Source organism: Cucurbita pepo, chromosome 19, assembly GCF_057944985.1.
Source record: "Cucurbita pepo subsp. pepo isolate OVF chromosome 19, ASM5794498v1, whole genome shotgun sequence".
Lineage (NCBI taxonomy): Eukaryota > Viridiplantae > Streptophyta > Magnoliopsida > Cucurbitales > Cucurbitaceae > Cucurbita > Cucurbita pepo.
The window spans coordinates 865,600-880,423 of NC_141816.1; the positions used below are offsets into that span (position 1 = coordinate 865,600).

At 37.0% G+C, this 14,824-nt stretch overlaps 1 protein-coding gene across 1 annotated transcript; it reads left to right on the forward strand.

The window, feature by feature from the left end:
• Nucleotides 1-3,959: 3,959 nt before the first annotated feature.
• On the forward strand, nucleotides 3,960-7,284 carry LOC111781337 (FT-interacting protein 3). The gene is made up of 3 exons (XM_023661869.2): nucleotides 3,960-4,117; nucleotides 4,362-4,413; nucleotides 4,724-7,284. Exon 3 carries the CDS (start codon nucleotides 4,755-4,757, stop codon nucleotides 7,083-7,085), a length of 2,331 nt encoding a protein of 776 aa, XP_023517637.2. The 5' UTR covers nucleotides 3,960-4,117; nucleotides 4,362-4,413; nucleotides 4,724-4,754; the 3' UTR covers nucleotides 7,086-7,284.
• The last annotated feature ends 7,540 nt before the right edge of the window (nucleotides 7,285-14,824 follow it).

Genomic DNA, 14,824 nt, shown 5'->3' on the forward strand with positions numbered 1-14,824 from the left:
CGCATACAAACTAATTCCGCCATGGATTAAATAATAATAATAATAATAATAAATAAATAAATAAATAACTATATATATATATATATATAAGTTTGAAACAAAGATATTTTCAAAATTTAGAAATAAAAATGTAATAAATCATGAAGTTCAAAGTCATTGAAATTAAAAAAAAAATATATATATATATATATATATAAACATGTATATTTTTTTATTAATAAATAAATAATTAATTAAGGACCTATTTAAATATGCATAAGAAAAATGTTTTGACCTTTGTCTGTGTGTGCGTTTGTTTTAAAGAAAAAATTATAAAAAAAAAAAAAAAAAAAAAAAAAAAAAAAAAAAATCGAAAGACTCAAAAAACCATAAGATGAAATCAACAAAACTTGCTGAAAAAATTGAATCCATTTCATTAATCTGCTCAAGAAATCGCATTCAAATCACATACTTACACGAGAACAGAGAGGAAACAGAGAATTTGAAAATTCCAAAGCTCGAAACAGATCGAAAACAGAATCAGAGAAGAACGAAACGAAACGAAAATCCATCATCGCGAATGATTTCTAAACAAAAATCCTAATCCAAATCAAACAGCACGAATCAATCGAATGTCCAAAATCAAACACCACCAACACCAGCAATCGGCGAAACAAAAAGCCTCAAGTAAGTCGCTGAGATTAAAGAAGAACCGAATCGAATGGAAACGAATCTACCTGGAATTAGAAACGCGGAATATAGAGGCGAAGAGGCGAGAGAAGGCTTGGCGAAAGCGAGGATAAAGTCTGAGCGTATGAGCGGCGGAGTCACGGAGAAGTTCCTCTAGGGTTTCGACGAACAAATTGAGGCTCCGAATTGGCGGCACATAGAGCGTCAATGGCACTGCGGAGAAAGCGACGGCGAAGAACAGCTGAAGCATTGGAAGTTGGTTGGATCCGAAATCCAAAAAAACCGAGAAGAATTTGAGAGAATCAAGTGAGGATCGAGAAGATGAAGGATTCGATTAAATACAAGGATTGCGCAAAGAAGAAGGGGTAAGAGAGGAGAGAAGTGTTTATCCAAATTGAAGAGGAGAATTGGAAGGAGAATTTGGTGGAACTAAGCTTATCATTTCAATTATTTAAAAAATTTATTATCATTTCTTTATCTCCAAGAAAACATTTTTGTGACTCAAAGGTTTGACTCAATACGTAGATTTATTGCTATGGGACTTTCAATGGAGAGAGTATTCCTTGATTATAAACTCATGATTGTTCCCTAAATTAGCCTATATGGGACTTTCATCATCCAACAAAGGGCACCTCTGTCTTTCAAATTTATTGCTATTGTTCATGTTGGGTCGTTGTGTATCGTCATAAATCTCTTTTTGTACCTGTTCAAGTCCATTGTCATCAATTTCACTGTTTTAAAACACATTTATTAAGGAGAAGTTTCTACACCCTTATAAAGAATGATTTGTTCCCCCTTCAACTGATGTGAGATCTCATAATTCACCCTCTTTGAGGAACCAAGGTCCTCGTTGGCATACCACGTGCGATGTGGGAGCTCATAATCCACCCCTTTTGGGGGTCTAGCGTCCTCACTAGCACACCACTCGGTGTTGGGTTCTTATACCATTTATAACAGCTCAACCCTACTGTTAGCAGATATTATCCGCTTTGGCCCATTACATATGATTATAAGCCTCACAATTTTAAAACGCATCTACAACACCCTAATAAAAAATACTTCATTCTTCTCACAATTTTATTTCATTCTGGATACTTCCAATGTTCTCTAGTCAAGAGTAGCAGTAATTATCATACTTTTGAGAAGATCTTTATCTTCAATGTTCTTGATATTAGACAAAGGAGTTCTGAACATCTTTTATCTTCGATTCTCCTTTCTCTAATATCAAGAACATCTGGCAACTCTATATATTGATAACAAACTAGATCGTTAATGAACAATTTGCTCAACTCTCTTATCGATGACATCTAGCTCCTCGTTGAGGCAAACAAATGACACGAACATTCCCACTTCCATTCTAGCGTTGCCAACAATATTGATCGACTTTACGTTTCGACCGATGATTACAAGCCCAAGTGGAAAGAGTTCATAAATGACGAGCACTGGTTCAAATGTCGCTGAAAGATTGTGGTAACTTTCCCCCCAGATCAGCAATCTTTTCAGTGGCTTTATTTGCAAACTTTGAAGACTGAAGTGTCTTTTTAAGACTCTAGGTACCAAATATGAATCCCTCGTTGTTCAAGTTTTAATCTAACGAGTCTCTCTTAATATGTCATTAGGATCCTTTAAAACGAGGTTAAGCTCTTGAGTTTTTCTTTATTAAGAGACGAACCCTAACTTTCACACATCCATGTCTGGAGCCCTTATTCACAACACTTTTGTTCACAAGTGACTCTAACTGATCCTCGTAAAGGTAACTTACAATTAAATTCTATCTTAAACCACTCGTTATCAAGCAAAAATTCAAACAAACCAACAAATAATTTGTGATCGAGACGTTTTAAAAGCTTACCGACATACTCAACACAAAATTTTATTTAGATAATTATTATTATTTTTTTTTTGTACAAATGTATTATTTTTCAGTATCAAATAAATTATTCCAACAGAATTCGTTAGTATTAAATATATATATATATATATATATATATATATATATATATATATATATAAAATAGTATATTTTAATATTGACGGTTGGTCCAATAAAAACTAATAAAATAAATTAAAATTGAAAACCAATAATTTAAAATTTTGAAAAATAACAGCAGCAGTATCCGTACGTGCATACGCCGGCTCAAACCCCAAAATCACTTTCCACACGTGCAAACACCAACACCGTTAATCGCACGTGCCAATGAGTCCAATTCCCACCTCAAAAAACCACTTCCAACGCTCGCTCCTCATGCCTTGTCCTTAATTCTATCATGTGAAAAAGAGTATCTCAATAAAATAAAATAAATAAATAATTAAATTAAATTAAAATAAATAAATAAATATATATATATTTTTTTTTTGTAATTTTTGAGATAGGTTGAAAAAATAAAATTTCGAGTTGATTAGGTCGGTCACATGAGCGAGTTCAAGAAACAACCCAACCAACCCAGTCGGTCAAAATGTTTTTTTTTAATTATTTTAAAAAATATTATTCTTCTATAATATATGTTACATTAATAACTAAATCTCATAATTTTATAAAACTCAGATATCAAACATTCACAAGTCACAACACATCATTAATATTGGTTACCTAAATATTCTTAGTCTTCGAGGATAGGATAGGGTTGAGTTGTAACATTATTTTCAAGTTGGTCGGGTAAAAAAATGTCAACCCATTGATCTGAATTTTCAAATTTTAAAAAATTCAACTCAAGTCAAACCGAAAATATCTAACCGGGTAATTCAAGTTAGTCAGAGTATTATTAGGTCATATGAACACCCATGAGTAGAAATATTATTATATTAATTTTCTTGAACGAGTGTCATTCATTGGACGTCATTAAAAAACGTTACAGTTTTATTCATAAAATGCTTATTTTTTATTTAAGATATAAAATTTTCCTATGATTTAATTATTCAATTGGATGACTATATTAATTATTTATTAAAATAATTATTAATATTAATCACTCAATAACTTAAAAATCTAAATTCTAAGAATAAAAATAAAAAATTTAATTAATTATAATTATTTTAATAATTTTGACAAAATTAATTATATAAACACAAATATTATTTATTTATATAATTTGATATTATTTCTCATACAACAATTGATTCTCAATAAAAATATTCAGATATATTATTTATTTTTAAATATTTTAAACAAAAGCTTAGATCAAAAGGTGGATTAGATCTAAAAAAAGATAAATAAATAAATAATAATAATAATAATTAACAAATAATAAATAAAGAAAAAGAAATAGACAGTTCACTTCACTTTGTATATACTCGTCTTTCACTCATCAGATTCTTTCACACCCAAAAACCCCACTCCCTAAAAACCGCTTTTCTCTCTCTCTTCAAACCCACCTGCGTTTGGCTCTTCTGCAATGGGGTTTCGTTTTTGGTCCTCTCTTGAAGAATGCCATTGAAAGGGGTTTGGAAGGTTCATTTCCTGGTGTTTGTAGAGATGGTTTTCATGTTTGATCTCTGTGTTTCTTGTTTTTGATCTGTTTGGTTCCCTGGAAAATGAAGGAAAATGAAGGGAAATTTGTTCTGTTGTTCTTGTTGTGACGTTTTTCTCAGCCGCCAAACAACATTGCTCTGTTTTTGTGTGTTTTTGTTCTGTTTTCTTTGGATCTGTGGGCGTTCATGAACTGACTTTCTTTGCATTTTCATTTTCTCTTCAGGGTGTGAGAACGTTTTAGATCTGAAGCTTTTGAAGGTTTTTTGCTTTCTCAGGTGAACTTTTAGACCCCTTTTAACCTTTGGACACTTTGGGATTCTCTTTCTTAAGTTTTTAGTCATTTATAGATAACACAAGTGTTCTGCCTATGAGGTGTTTGTTTAAATTCCAACGTTGTTTTTGGGTTCTGCAAACGGTAACATTCGGAGATTTTTGTTTTTGGGTGATTTTCTGTTGCCTATTTTTGTGGTAACGACTGGACTATGGCTCTGTTTTCCTATGTATGAGTTTTTTTAGGGCGAGATTTTGAATTTTTGTTAAGTGAAGTTCATTAAAATGGGGTTTGTTTTTGGGGTTTTTTTTTAGGTGTGTTTGTGAAATCGTTTGAACTGTGAAGATGATGCAAAAGCCTCCACCAGAAGATTTCTTGCTGAAAGAGACCAATCCCCACCTTGGTGGGGGGAAGGTCACTGGTGACAAACTAGCAAGCACCTATGACCTCGTTGAGCAAATGTATTACCTCTATGTTCGGGTTGTCAAGGCGAAAGACTTGCCTGCGAAAGATGTCACCGGTAGCTGCGACCCGTACGTGGAGGTTAAGCTTGGAAATTACAAGGGTACGACTCGGCATTTCGAGAAGAAGTCGAATCCTGAATGGAGCCAAGTGTTTGCGTTTTCGAAGGATCGGATTCAGGCTTCGGTGCTTGAGGTGACTGTGAAGGATAAGGATTCTCTTAAGGATGATTTCATTGGGAGAGTTCTTTTTGACTTGAATGAGGTTCCGAGAAGGGTACCACCGGATAGTCCTTTGGCACCACAATGGTATCGGTTGGATGATAAGAAGGGAGAGAGGGCGAAAGGAGAGCTGATGTTGGCTGTTTGGATGGGAACACAAGCGGATGAAGCGTTTCCTGAGGCTTGGAATTCAGATGCTGCAACTGTGAGTGGAGCTGATGGGCTTGCAAATATGCGGTCTAAGGTCTATCTTTCTCCTAAGCTTTGGTATTTGAGGGTGAATATCATTGAAGCTCAGGATCTGCAGCCGAGTGATAAGGGTCGGTATCCAGAGGTTTTCGTTAAGGCTATACTTGGAAATCAGGCTTTGAGGACTAGAATTTCCCAGTCTAGAACTATCAATCCAATGTGGAATGAGGACTTGATGTTTGTTGCAGCTGAACCATTTGAGGAGCCTTTGATTCTAAGTGTGGAAGATCGGGTTGCACCAAACAAGGACGAGGTTCTAGGACGGTGTGCGATTCCGCTGCAGTATATAGACAGGAGATTGGACCATAGACCTGTGAACACAAGATGGTTCAACCTCGAGAAACACGTTGTTCTCGTTGAAGGGGAGAAGAAGAAGGAAATCAAGTTTTCGAGTAGGATTCACATGAGGATATGTTTGGAAGGTGGCTATCATGTTTTGGATGAATCAACACATTACAGTAGCGATCTTCGGCCGACGGCTAAACAGCTCTGGAAGAACAACATTGGGGTTTTAGAATTGGGTATTCTGAATGCTCAGGGGTTAATGCCGATGAAGACGAAAGATGGGCGTGGAACGACCGATGCATACTGTGTTGCTAAGTATGGGCAGAAGTGGATTCGAACGAGGACGATCATCGACAGTTTCATACCCAGGTGGAATGAGCAGTACACTTGGGAGGTTTTCGATCCCTGTACTGTCATTACAATTGGGGTTTTTGACAACTGCCATTTGCACGGTGGGGATAAGGCTGGAGGATCAAAAGATGCACGGATAGGGAAGGTAAGAATTCGCCTTTCCACGCTCGAAACTGATCGAGTTTATACTCATTCATATCCTCTGCTGGTTCTGCACCCAAATGGGGTGAAGAAGATGGGTGAGATTCACTTGGCTGTGAGATTTACATGTTCTTCCTTGCTAAACATGTTACACATGTACTCACATCCCCTCCTCCCCAAAATGCACTATATTCACCCGTTAACAGTGAGCCAGCTCGATAGCCTTCGGCACCAAGCGACTCAGATTGTGTCGATGAGGCTGACCCGTGCTGAACCACCATTGAGAAAAGAGGTTGTCGAGTATATGCTCGATGTAGGCTCCCACATGTGGAGCATGAGAAGAAGCAAGGCTAATTTCTTCAGAATCATGGGAGTTTTCAGTGGCTTGATTGCAGTTGGAAAATGGTTTGATCAGATTTGCCATTGGAGAAACCCCATTACAACTGTTCTTATACACATTTTGTTCATCATCCTTGTGATGTACCCTGAGCTCATTCTTCCTACAATCTTCCTCTATCTGTTCCTTATTGGAGTTTGGCATTATAGATGGAGGCCAAGGCACCCGCCTCACATGGACACCCGCCTCTCCCATGCGGACTCCGCTCACCCCGACGAACTGAACGAGGAATTCGACACCTTCCCAACTTCCTCCCCTCCTGACGTCGTGAGGATGAGATACGATCGGCTGAGGAGCATTGCTGGGAGGATCCAGACAGTAGTCGGGGACTTAGCTACACAGGGCGAGAGGCTGCAATCTCTACTCAGTTGGCGCGACCCGAGAGCTTCAGCATTGTTTGTGCTCTTCTGCCTGGTTTCTGCTATAGTTCTGTACGTTACACCATTCCAAGTCGTGGCATTCCTTTCGGGGATTTACGTGCTAAGACATCCAAGGTTTCGGTACAAGCTCCCGTCCGTTCCACTCAACTTCTTCCGGAGGCTGCCAGCCAGAACAGACTGCATGCTATGATGAATGAACTTTTCTCTCTTGCTCTATTGGTAAAATGAAGGGGAAAGCATCATGAAAGAAAAGCCTTTGTTTGCTGTGTTATATTCTTGTTTAGGGGCATTTTTCGGGCATTCCCCAGAAGTTGTTGATGGTAGATTTTATTTATGGGTTTGTGTTATGTTCAGTATCATTTCAATAGAATTTCTTGGCATTAAGTGTTCGTGAGCTGTTCTTCTTCACTTTAGATCATGATTAGAACTCCATTTTGCTTTTGAATCAATCTATTATGTACATAATGGATCTTTGTATCATATGAATGACTAGACCTTATTATGTGTACTAATAGCATATCATCGAAATGGAGATTGTCAATTTGAGTATTAATTGTCGATTTGAATATCGTTTACTACCATCCATAAAAGTTGCCAATTTGAATATTAACTGTCGATTTGGATATTGTTTAATCCATAAAGGTTGTCAATTTGAGTATTAATTGTTGATTTGGGTATCGTTTATCGTCCATAAGGGTTGTCAAGTTGAATATTAACGGTTGATTTGGGTATTGTTTACTATCCATAAGTATTGCCAATTTGAGTACTAACTGTCAATTTGAGTATCGTTTACTTCCATAAGAGTTGCCAATTTGAGTATTAACCGTCGATTTGGGTATCTTTTAACCATCCATAAGGGCCGTCAATTTGAGTATTAGGCGTCGATTTGGGTTTAATTTGAATGTCGTTTAACTATCCATAAAAGTTGCCAGCCAATTTGAGTATTAATCATCGACTTGGGTATCGTTTAACTATTTAAGACGTTACATTCTCATCTGATCGTAGGTACAAATTTTCACTGTATGTATGTGTTTGAGCGGGTTAAATATAACAAATTTTTAAGTATATAAAATAGGAAGGAATATTTGGTATATTTGTCAAAAAGAAAAAGGGAAAAGAAATGGAAAGAAGAGTCCAATTTGCATTAAAAGAAAGAAAGAAAAAAAAAGAAATAAAAAAGTAGAACATAAATATTTTATTTTTCCAACACACCGACCAAATTCTGTGCTGTCAATTACTAAAAAACAAGGCGACCGACTCTATTACTTCAGTAAAAAGGACCGACCTTCCATTCTCTTTTAACCTATGCATTTTTTACCCTTGCACTAATAAAAAACCGTTTTCACCCCCTAGAACTTATATGGTAAATGACCTGGCATCTTTGTCCGAATAATAATAATAATAATAATAATAATAATAATAATAATAATAATAATAATAATAATAATAATAATAATAATAATAATAATAATAATAATAATAATAATAATAATAATAATAATAATAATAATAATAATAATAATAATAATAATAATAATAATAATAATAATAATAATAATAATAATAATAATAATAATAATAATAATAATAATAATAATAATAATAATAATAATAATAATAATAATAATAATAGTAATAATAATAATAATAATAATAATAATAATAATAATAATAATAATAATAATAATAATAATAATAATAATAATAATAATAATAATAATAATAAAACGGGCTCATCATGTCATCTCGGTTCTCAATCAACATGACCCACATATCTTGATGTCATCCTAAGTATTGGGATGCCCATCGCAAACGGGCTCATGTGTCGTTCATAACATCAGAACATCCCAAATATCTATCAATTTGGGTTCTATCAAGGCATTGGACCTTTTGTTTTCATGCCATATCATTTACGGACTTCGTACAGATAACGAGTACATATAAGAACCTCCGACACATGGGTTGGGGTGTAATGCTAGCGCACCTGTGGTGTCTGACACTATCCTTAAAAGACCCATTTTAAAGGAAGTCACTCGGGACACTTGTCTCGCAATACTTGCCCTTATTGTGACACATGCATGTGCCACAGTGTAGCTCGCTTAGGCCATAGGGTCCAGGGTGATGAAGAGTTGACATCATGCGTTCCCTTTAAGGTGCCTTTGAACAAATACGAAAATTGTGCACTAGTTATGAGCTATCCCATTGACTGACCTTCCCTCGGTCTCCGAGACTCATAATATAAACACAACAAAATAATGTCCAATGGTTGCGCGCTATCTTATTTGGGGCCTCCTCCGTCCTTCTCTTAGACTCGACCTGACACTCACCAGACAAACCATGACAAACTAACTAGCTTCGGCATATCCTCGCCTAAGCTAGGGAGAGTGCGCCCCAAGATGGCTACCTTGGCCTCAACACTCGTATTCTCTGAGTTGCACACAACAGTGCACCCCTTGGGGCGACGCTCGTAAGCCAACCAAGACATTTGCTCATTATGGTAGACATTTGCTCATTGTGGTACCAACCCATACGGTAAAAAAGTCTGAAAGCTTGTAACATAGCCCCATGTTGACGTTGCACTTCAACTAACTTCTCAACTGGCCACCTTCGTGCGACAATCACTGTCTTGACACTTTTTTGGTCTTACTGCAAACTTCACTTTCTATGCCCACGTTTAGTGTGATGCTCTCTTTTCGAGCAGATGCTAGTCTTGACAACTCTTGTGAAACCATCCACCTTAGGCATGAGGCAATGACTAAAAAAATACACAGGTGCTCGCTTCTTGGAGCACTCCCACGGGGTGAGCAACCCATTCGTTTGGGCCCTCCCCCATTGAACTCAGTTGCCTCTCTGCAGCAATGTCGTCCCCCATAAGGATTTCCTCGTGCTCCATTTGGCCCTTGGTTGATGCTTATATCACTGTTTCGGCTTCTATTCTTACAACCATTGACATTATTCATCTCATGCGCATAACTCTTAGGAAGACATTGACCTACTGTGCCATCTGATTCATCTGTTGCCCACATTGGAACCGGAAGCCTTAGCAAATGAGTTTGGTTCTTACTTTTGATAGGTAGAACTCCCCTTGTTGATGTGTCACATCCAACATTCTTGAGCTTGGGAGAGTCTTGGCTTCAATCCACAACTGTCTCTGATCTTGAAAAACAACTGTCTTGTCGATATTGATATTCTTGACGCATTTGTGATGTCTTCTTTCAACTCTAAAGTTCATTTCTTTGACTATCTTGTCTGACTAGATACACAAAGTGTGACTCTGATACCAACGGTCATGGTTGTATATTTTCAATTGTGCAGTGTCATGATTTTGACACGCTCTTGACAAACCTTAAGGAAAACTCAAGCCTCATATACATTTTCATCCATTTTTGTGGTTTTGTCTTCACCAATCGAACATAACTTATTCGGAATCCAAGCTTGTTTGGCCACATACACCTCCTGTGCATATTTGTTCAATCATTTACGGCTCAATCCGACTTGCCTCTACACTAGGCCAAGTCATCTGACTTGACCTTGCCTCTACTTGGTGCCAAGGTCTCTCACATGTGATGTCATATCTCATCATGTCATCTCAATTTCTAATCAACATGGCTCACATGTCTTGAAACCATCCCAAGTCCTGAGATGTCATCAGTCATCACAGCTCCCTCGTTCATGCCCATCAGAATATCTTGAACATCCATTGAATTGGGTTCTATCGAGGCAACTGAACCTCCGGTGTCCATGCCATATCATTTACAGACTTCGTACCAGATAGTGGATGCATATACAAATCTCTGATACATGAGTTGGGGCGCAATGCCGGCACACCCATGCTGTCAGACACTTTCCTTAAAAGACCTATTTCAAAGGAATTCATCCGAGACACTCATTACGCAAAACTCCCCCTCACTGTGACACACACATGTGTCACATGGTAGCTCATTTGGGCCACAAGGCCTAGAGATGGTGGAGAGTTCGACACTATGTCTTCCTGAGTACATTTTGAGGTATTTCCAATCTGGCAGGTGTAGACATGATTTTGGTTAACGATTATACGGTATCATGGAGCGTCCGTTCATTGTCCGTTTGACACCAAATTTGGCGAGCTTTCATATTTTATATGGACGAACTTGACCCCAGAGCTGCATGCCTAAATTTCCTCCAGAACTCTGATTTTCGAGTTTAAGGCTCGAGGCCCTACTTGGCCTTTTATCAAGTCTATCTTTGTCCCTCGCGTCGATATTTGCCTCTTTGATTATGCCTCAGTTTGGCTTTAATGTACATCTCTTTGGTGTGTTAGATGATGTACTTTCCTCCTCGGTGACATCAAGGCACTCATCTACCTTGCCCGTTGTGTGATCGGATGGGCACCACTTGAGGGTCACAACCTACTTTCTTCCTAATATGGTTGTTGTTGGGTTTTATGTCCTAAAACTCATAGTTTGTAAACAAAGATATATTGTATTTTCAATAAAGTGAACTTTACGATCATTAATCTAAATCCAATAAACTAAGAACACTCTGGCTATAGTATGATTACTTGAACTATATGTAGAGACATAAGAGTGGATCAAGTTCAAGTATATAGTCAAAATGATCTATAGTATAAGGATAAGGCTGAGTACCTTATTTTGGGGACACTATGGATGCGGCCCACTTTTGTATATGATATAAACAATGTGATCACTAAATTGTACATGTGGAGACATGTGAGTGGGGGCGTCCTATGCAATGAGTATTGCATAAGATCGGACCATGAAGAAAACCACTCTCACTTTATAAAGTCGTTTATGGTTGAGACTGATTTTCTTTTCATTCGATAACCTAGGTAACTCGGTTTTAATCCTAAGCTAACCATGAACTCCTGTTTATTCGGAATTATCCTTAGATTTGCATGGGTGAGAGTGGCTCTAGTTCGCCGACTCAACAGGCCTCCCATTTCAGGGGTAAGACTGGGTGAATGGCTGGGGACGTGGGGTGCAAGACGAAATTCACTCCTACCCACTTTTAGGGATAGAAGAAAGGTAGTTCCCTTAAGCACTGACTCCAGGTCTTGAACAAGGGGCCCCACCCTCTCATTGGCCTGAGAGGGATTCGGTTTACTGGTTGGACCACAAACCAATTGTTCATTAGAGGATCAGTGAGACATAAGGAACAAGAAGTAACTTCAGGGGTAAAACGGTAAATTGACCCAGCTCTAGTTACGAACAACCTGTGAAGGATCGACTTACTAATCATGGTTATATCATATGGACAGAAATATATCTATAGTGAGGGAAGTGCAACTACTAGGCTATAGTGGAGTGTCCTAGTAGTTAACGAATGTTGGTTAACCAGGTTAATGAGTTTAATCGGTTAATCTTGGATCGTTGGAGCCCATGATCTATAGGTCCATTAGGTCCCTCTGCTAGCTCATATCGGACTAAACCATAGAACAGTGTGACGAGTGAGTTCGAAGTGTTCGAATTCAAATTAGGGAATATGCGTTACATATATACGATATATTTAACCGCAATTTTGTTTTATTTACGAATTAAACGAAAAGAGAGAATCTGAGATATTTAAATAAGATTTAAATATCTTAATCAATTATGTGTTAGAATTGATTGGGATTGACATTTGAATTAATATTAAATATTAATTAAATAGTTTAATTAATCATTTAATGTTACTTTAATTTGAAATTCATTATTCAAATTAATTGTTGAATTAAAATGAAGAAAGTCAAAATGTTGACTTTCATCTAATGGAAAAATCCATGTTAGTGGAATTTTGAGGTGTCAAAATTTGGTTCAACCAAACTTGCATGTTTGCCAAATAAACCCCACAAGTTTGAGTGGAATTTTGAGTGTCAAAATTTGGTTAACTCAAACATGCATGCTTGCTACATAATCCCAAACATTTGAGTGGAATTTTAAGTGTCAAAATTGGGTGATCTCAAGTTTGCATGAACATGCAAACTTGACTCTTTAAATAGAGTGATCATGATACTTGGAAGGGATTCTTGATCTTGATGAAAAAAACCTTGAGAAAAATCTCTCACAAACACTCTCTTTCACATATACAAAATCCCTCCCAAGTTTAGTCACTCACCGGATTCCACAATCCCGTTCTAAGGCCGGAGGATAGTGGAGAAGACACTAGTGGTGGTTCGAAACCTGTTCGTGAGGCAAAAGGAGTTTGAACTACAAAAGGTTAGTATTTAAACTCATTAAGTTTTAATACTTATGAACATGCTAGTTATTTACAATAATTGATGTTCTAAAAGTGCCTAAGATCCAAATTGCTTCCGCATGTGTTATATTAACACCAACAGTTGTGACATTCTCCTCCACTTAAACTAGTCATCATCCCCCATAACTTTCTCAAGGACAAAATCGCTCCGTGGATTGTGACACTAGGGACTAGACTAACCAAGTATTATGAACAAAGACCGATGACTTAGGACCAAGGTCCTTAAAACAGAAACCGTGTAAAGCCTTTGGTCAGGTTATAGAGTATAATACCTTAGCATCCACCATGGACACAATTAAGAGCAAAGTAGGTTACGTACTAAGTTTCATACTCACTTTAGTTCTTACACGTTTTTTCAAGTGATAACTAGAAGCTTATCGATGAGGAAAGTAGATTTGGAACAAATGCAACGGAAGTCTAGTTTTTATGTCGATTTTGTTAGTTGTTTTGAATTTCGTTTCTTGTTGTATTTAAACGAAAAATAAATAAGTTAAGAGAATTTAAAACATAAAGCAAAGTATGCACAACAACTCGGGTAGAGCATCTATGCTTCAATGCAAGCCATTTCCTTCATTGTGCATGAACTTTTCTCAAACACATATGATTCATAGTGTGCAGACGTTCTATGTCGATGGGCTCTCGTTCTATCGAAGGTTCTTACGATTTCAGGATCGTATAAATGATCAAAGGCGCAATAAAATTGCATGTTTGGCTCAATATCTGTCTATTTTACTTCTATTGGAAAAAAGGGATATAGGAATAGACAGGAATAGATGAGAATAGATAGAAGCTGCAGTGCTCTATTAACGTCTATTGACTTGATGCTTAGAGGGTTACATAATTCCAGTATTTATAGCTAATACACTGGACTAGAAATAGTAAATCATGCAAATCTAGATAAATTCAAATCTACTGATAATCTCCTAAAATCTCTTAAAATCTTGGTAGTTTGAATATTTGAATCATATCTCAACTACTTCAAATCATATCTTCATTTTGAATACTTTGAATCATATCTCAATAGTTTCTTTTCAAATAAACTTAGGTTCTCACTTATTCTAAATCCGTGGATTAAATGCTATAAGACGATTTCAGCATTTTGTGCTATGAAACTCGTGGTATATGAAAACTAGAAAGGTTTTGAGTCGATTTTCGTTATATTGTTAGGGGTGTACGTCGAACTAAAAAACTCGAAAAAACTCAATCAACCCAACTTCAATAATAAGGGTTGAGTTTCATTGGGTTAATTTTCTAGAACCAAACTAGTTAAGTTCAAGTTAGAAGTTCATTAGCCAAAGGTTTTGGTCAATTTTCCGACCTGGTCCAAAATATATATATTTAAAACAAAGCACGCCCACGCACACATGCATGCAACTCCTCGCCCTCATAAACCAGACACAGCTCATCACCTCGCCTTTGCCCATGCTGTCAGCCACACTCCTTGCCCTCGCCATCGCCGCCATATGCAAATAAGATACCTCTCATAGACGCAACTCCTTACGATCACAACTAGACGCAAACACACTTTGCAAATGCATCTTCTCGCCTCACCCACAACCATAAACCTAACCTAACCAAAAAATAGAGGGTTGGGTTGGGTTGGGCCGCCCTAGGTTGTGAAACAAATTTGGAGTTATTTGGGTTTCCAACGCAACCGATCTAAAAATTCTAGACTCAACTAAATCATATACTCCC

What these genes read in the sequence shown, in the direction of transcription:
- LOC111781337 (XM_023661869.2), top strand. Translation starts at nt 4,755, where the DNA reads ATGATGCAAAAGCCTCCACCAGAAGATTTCTTGCTGAAAGAGACCAAT.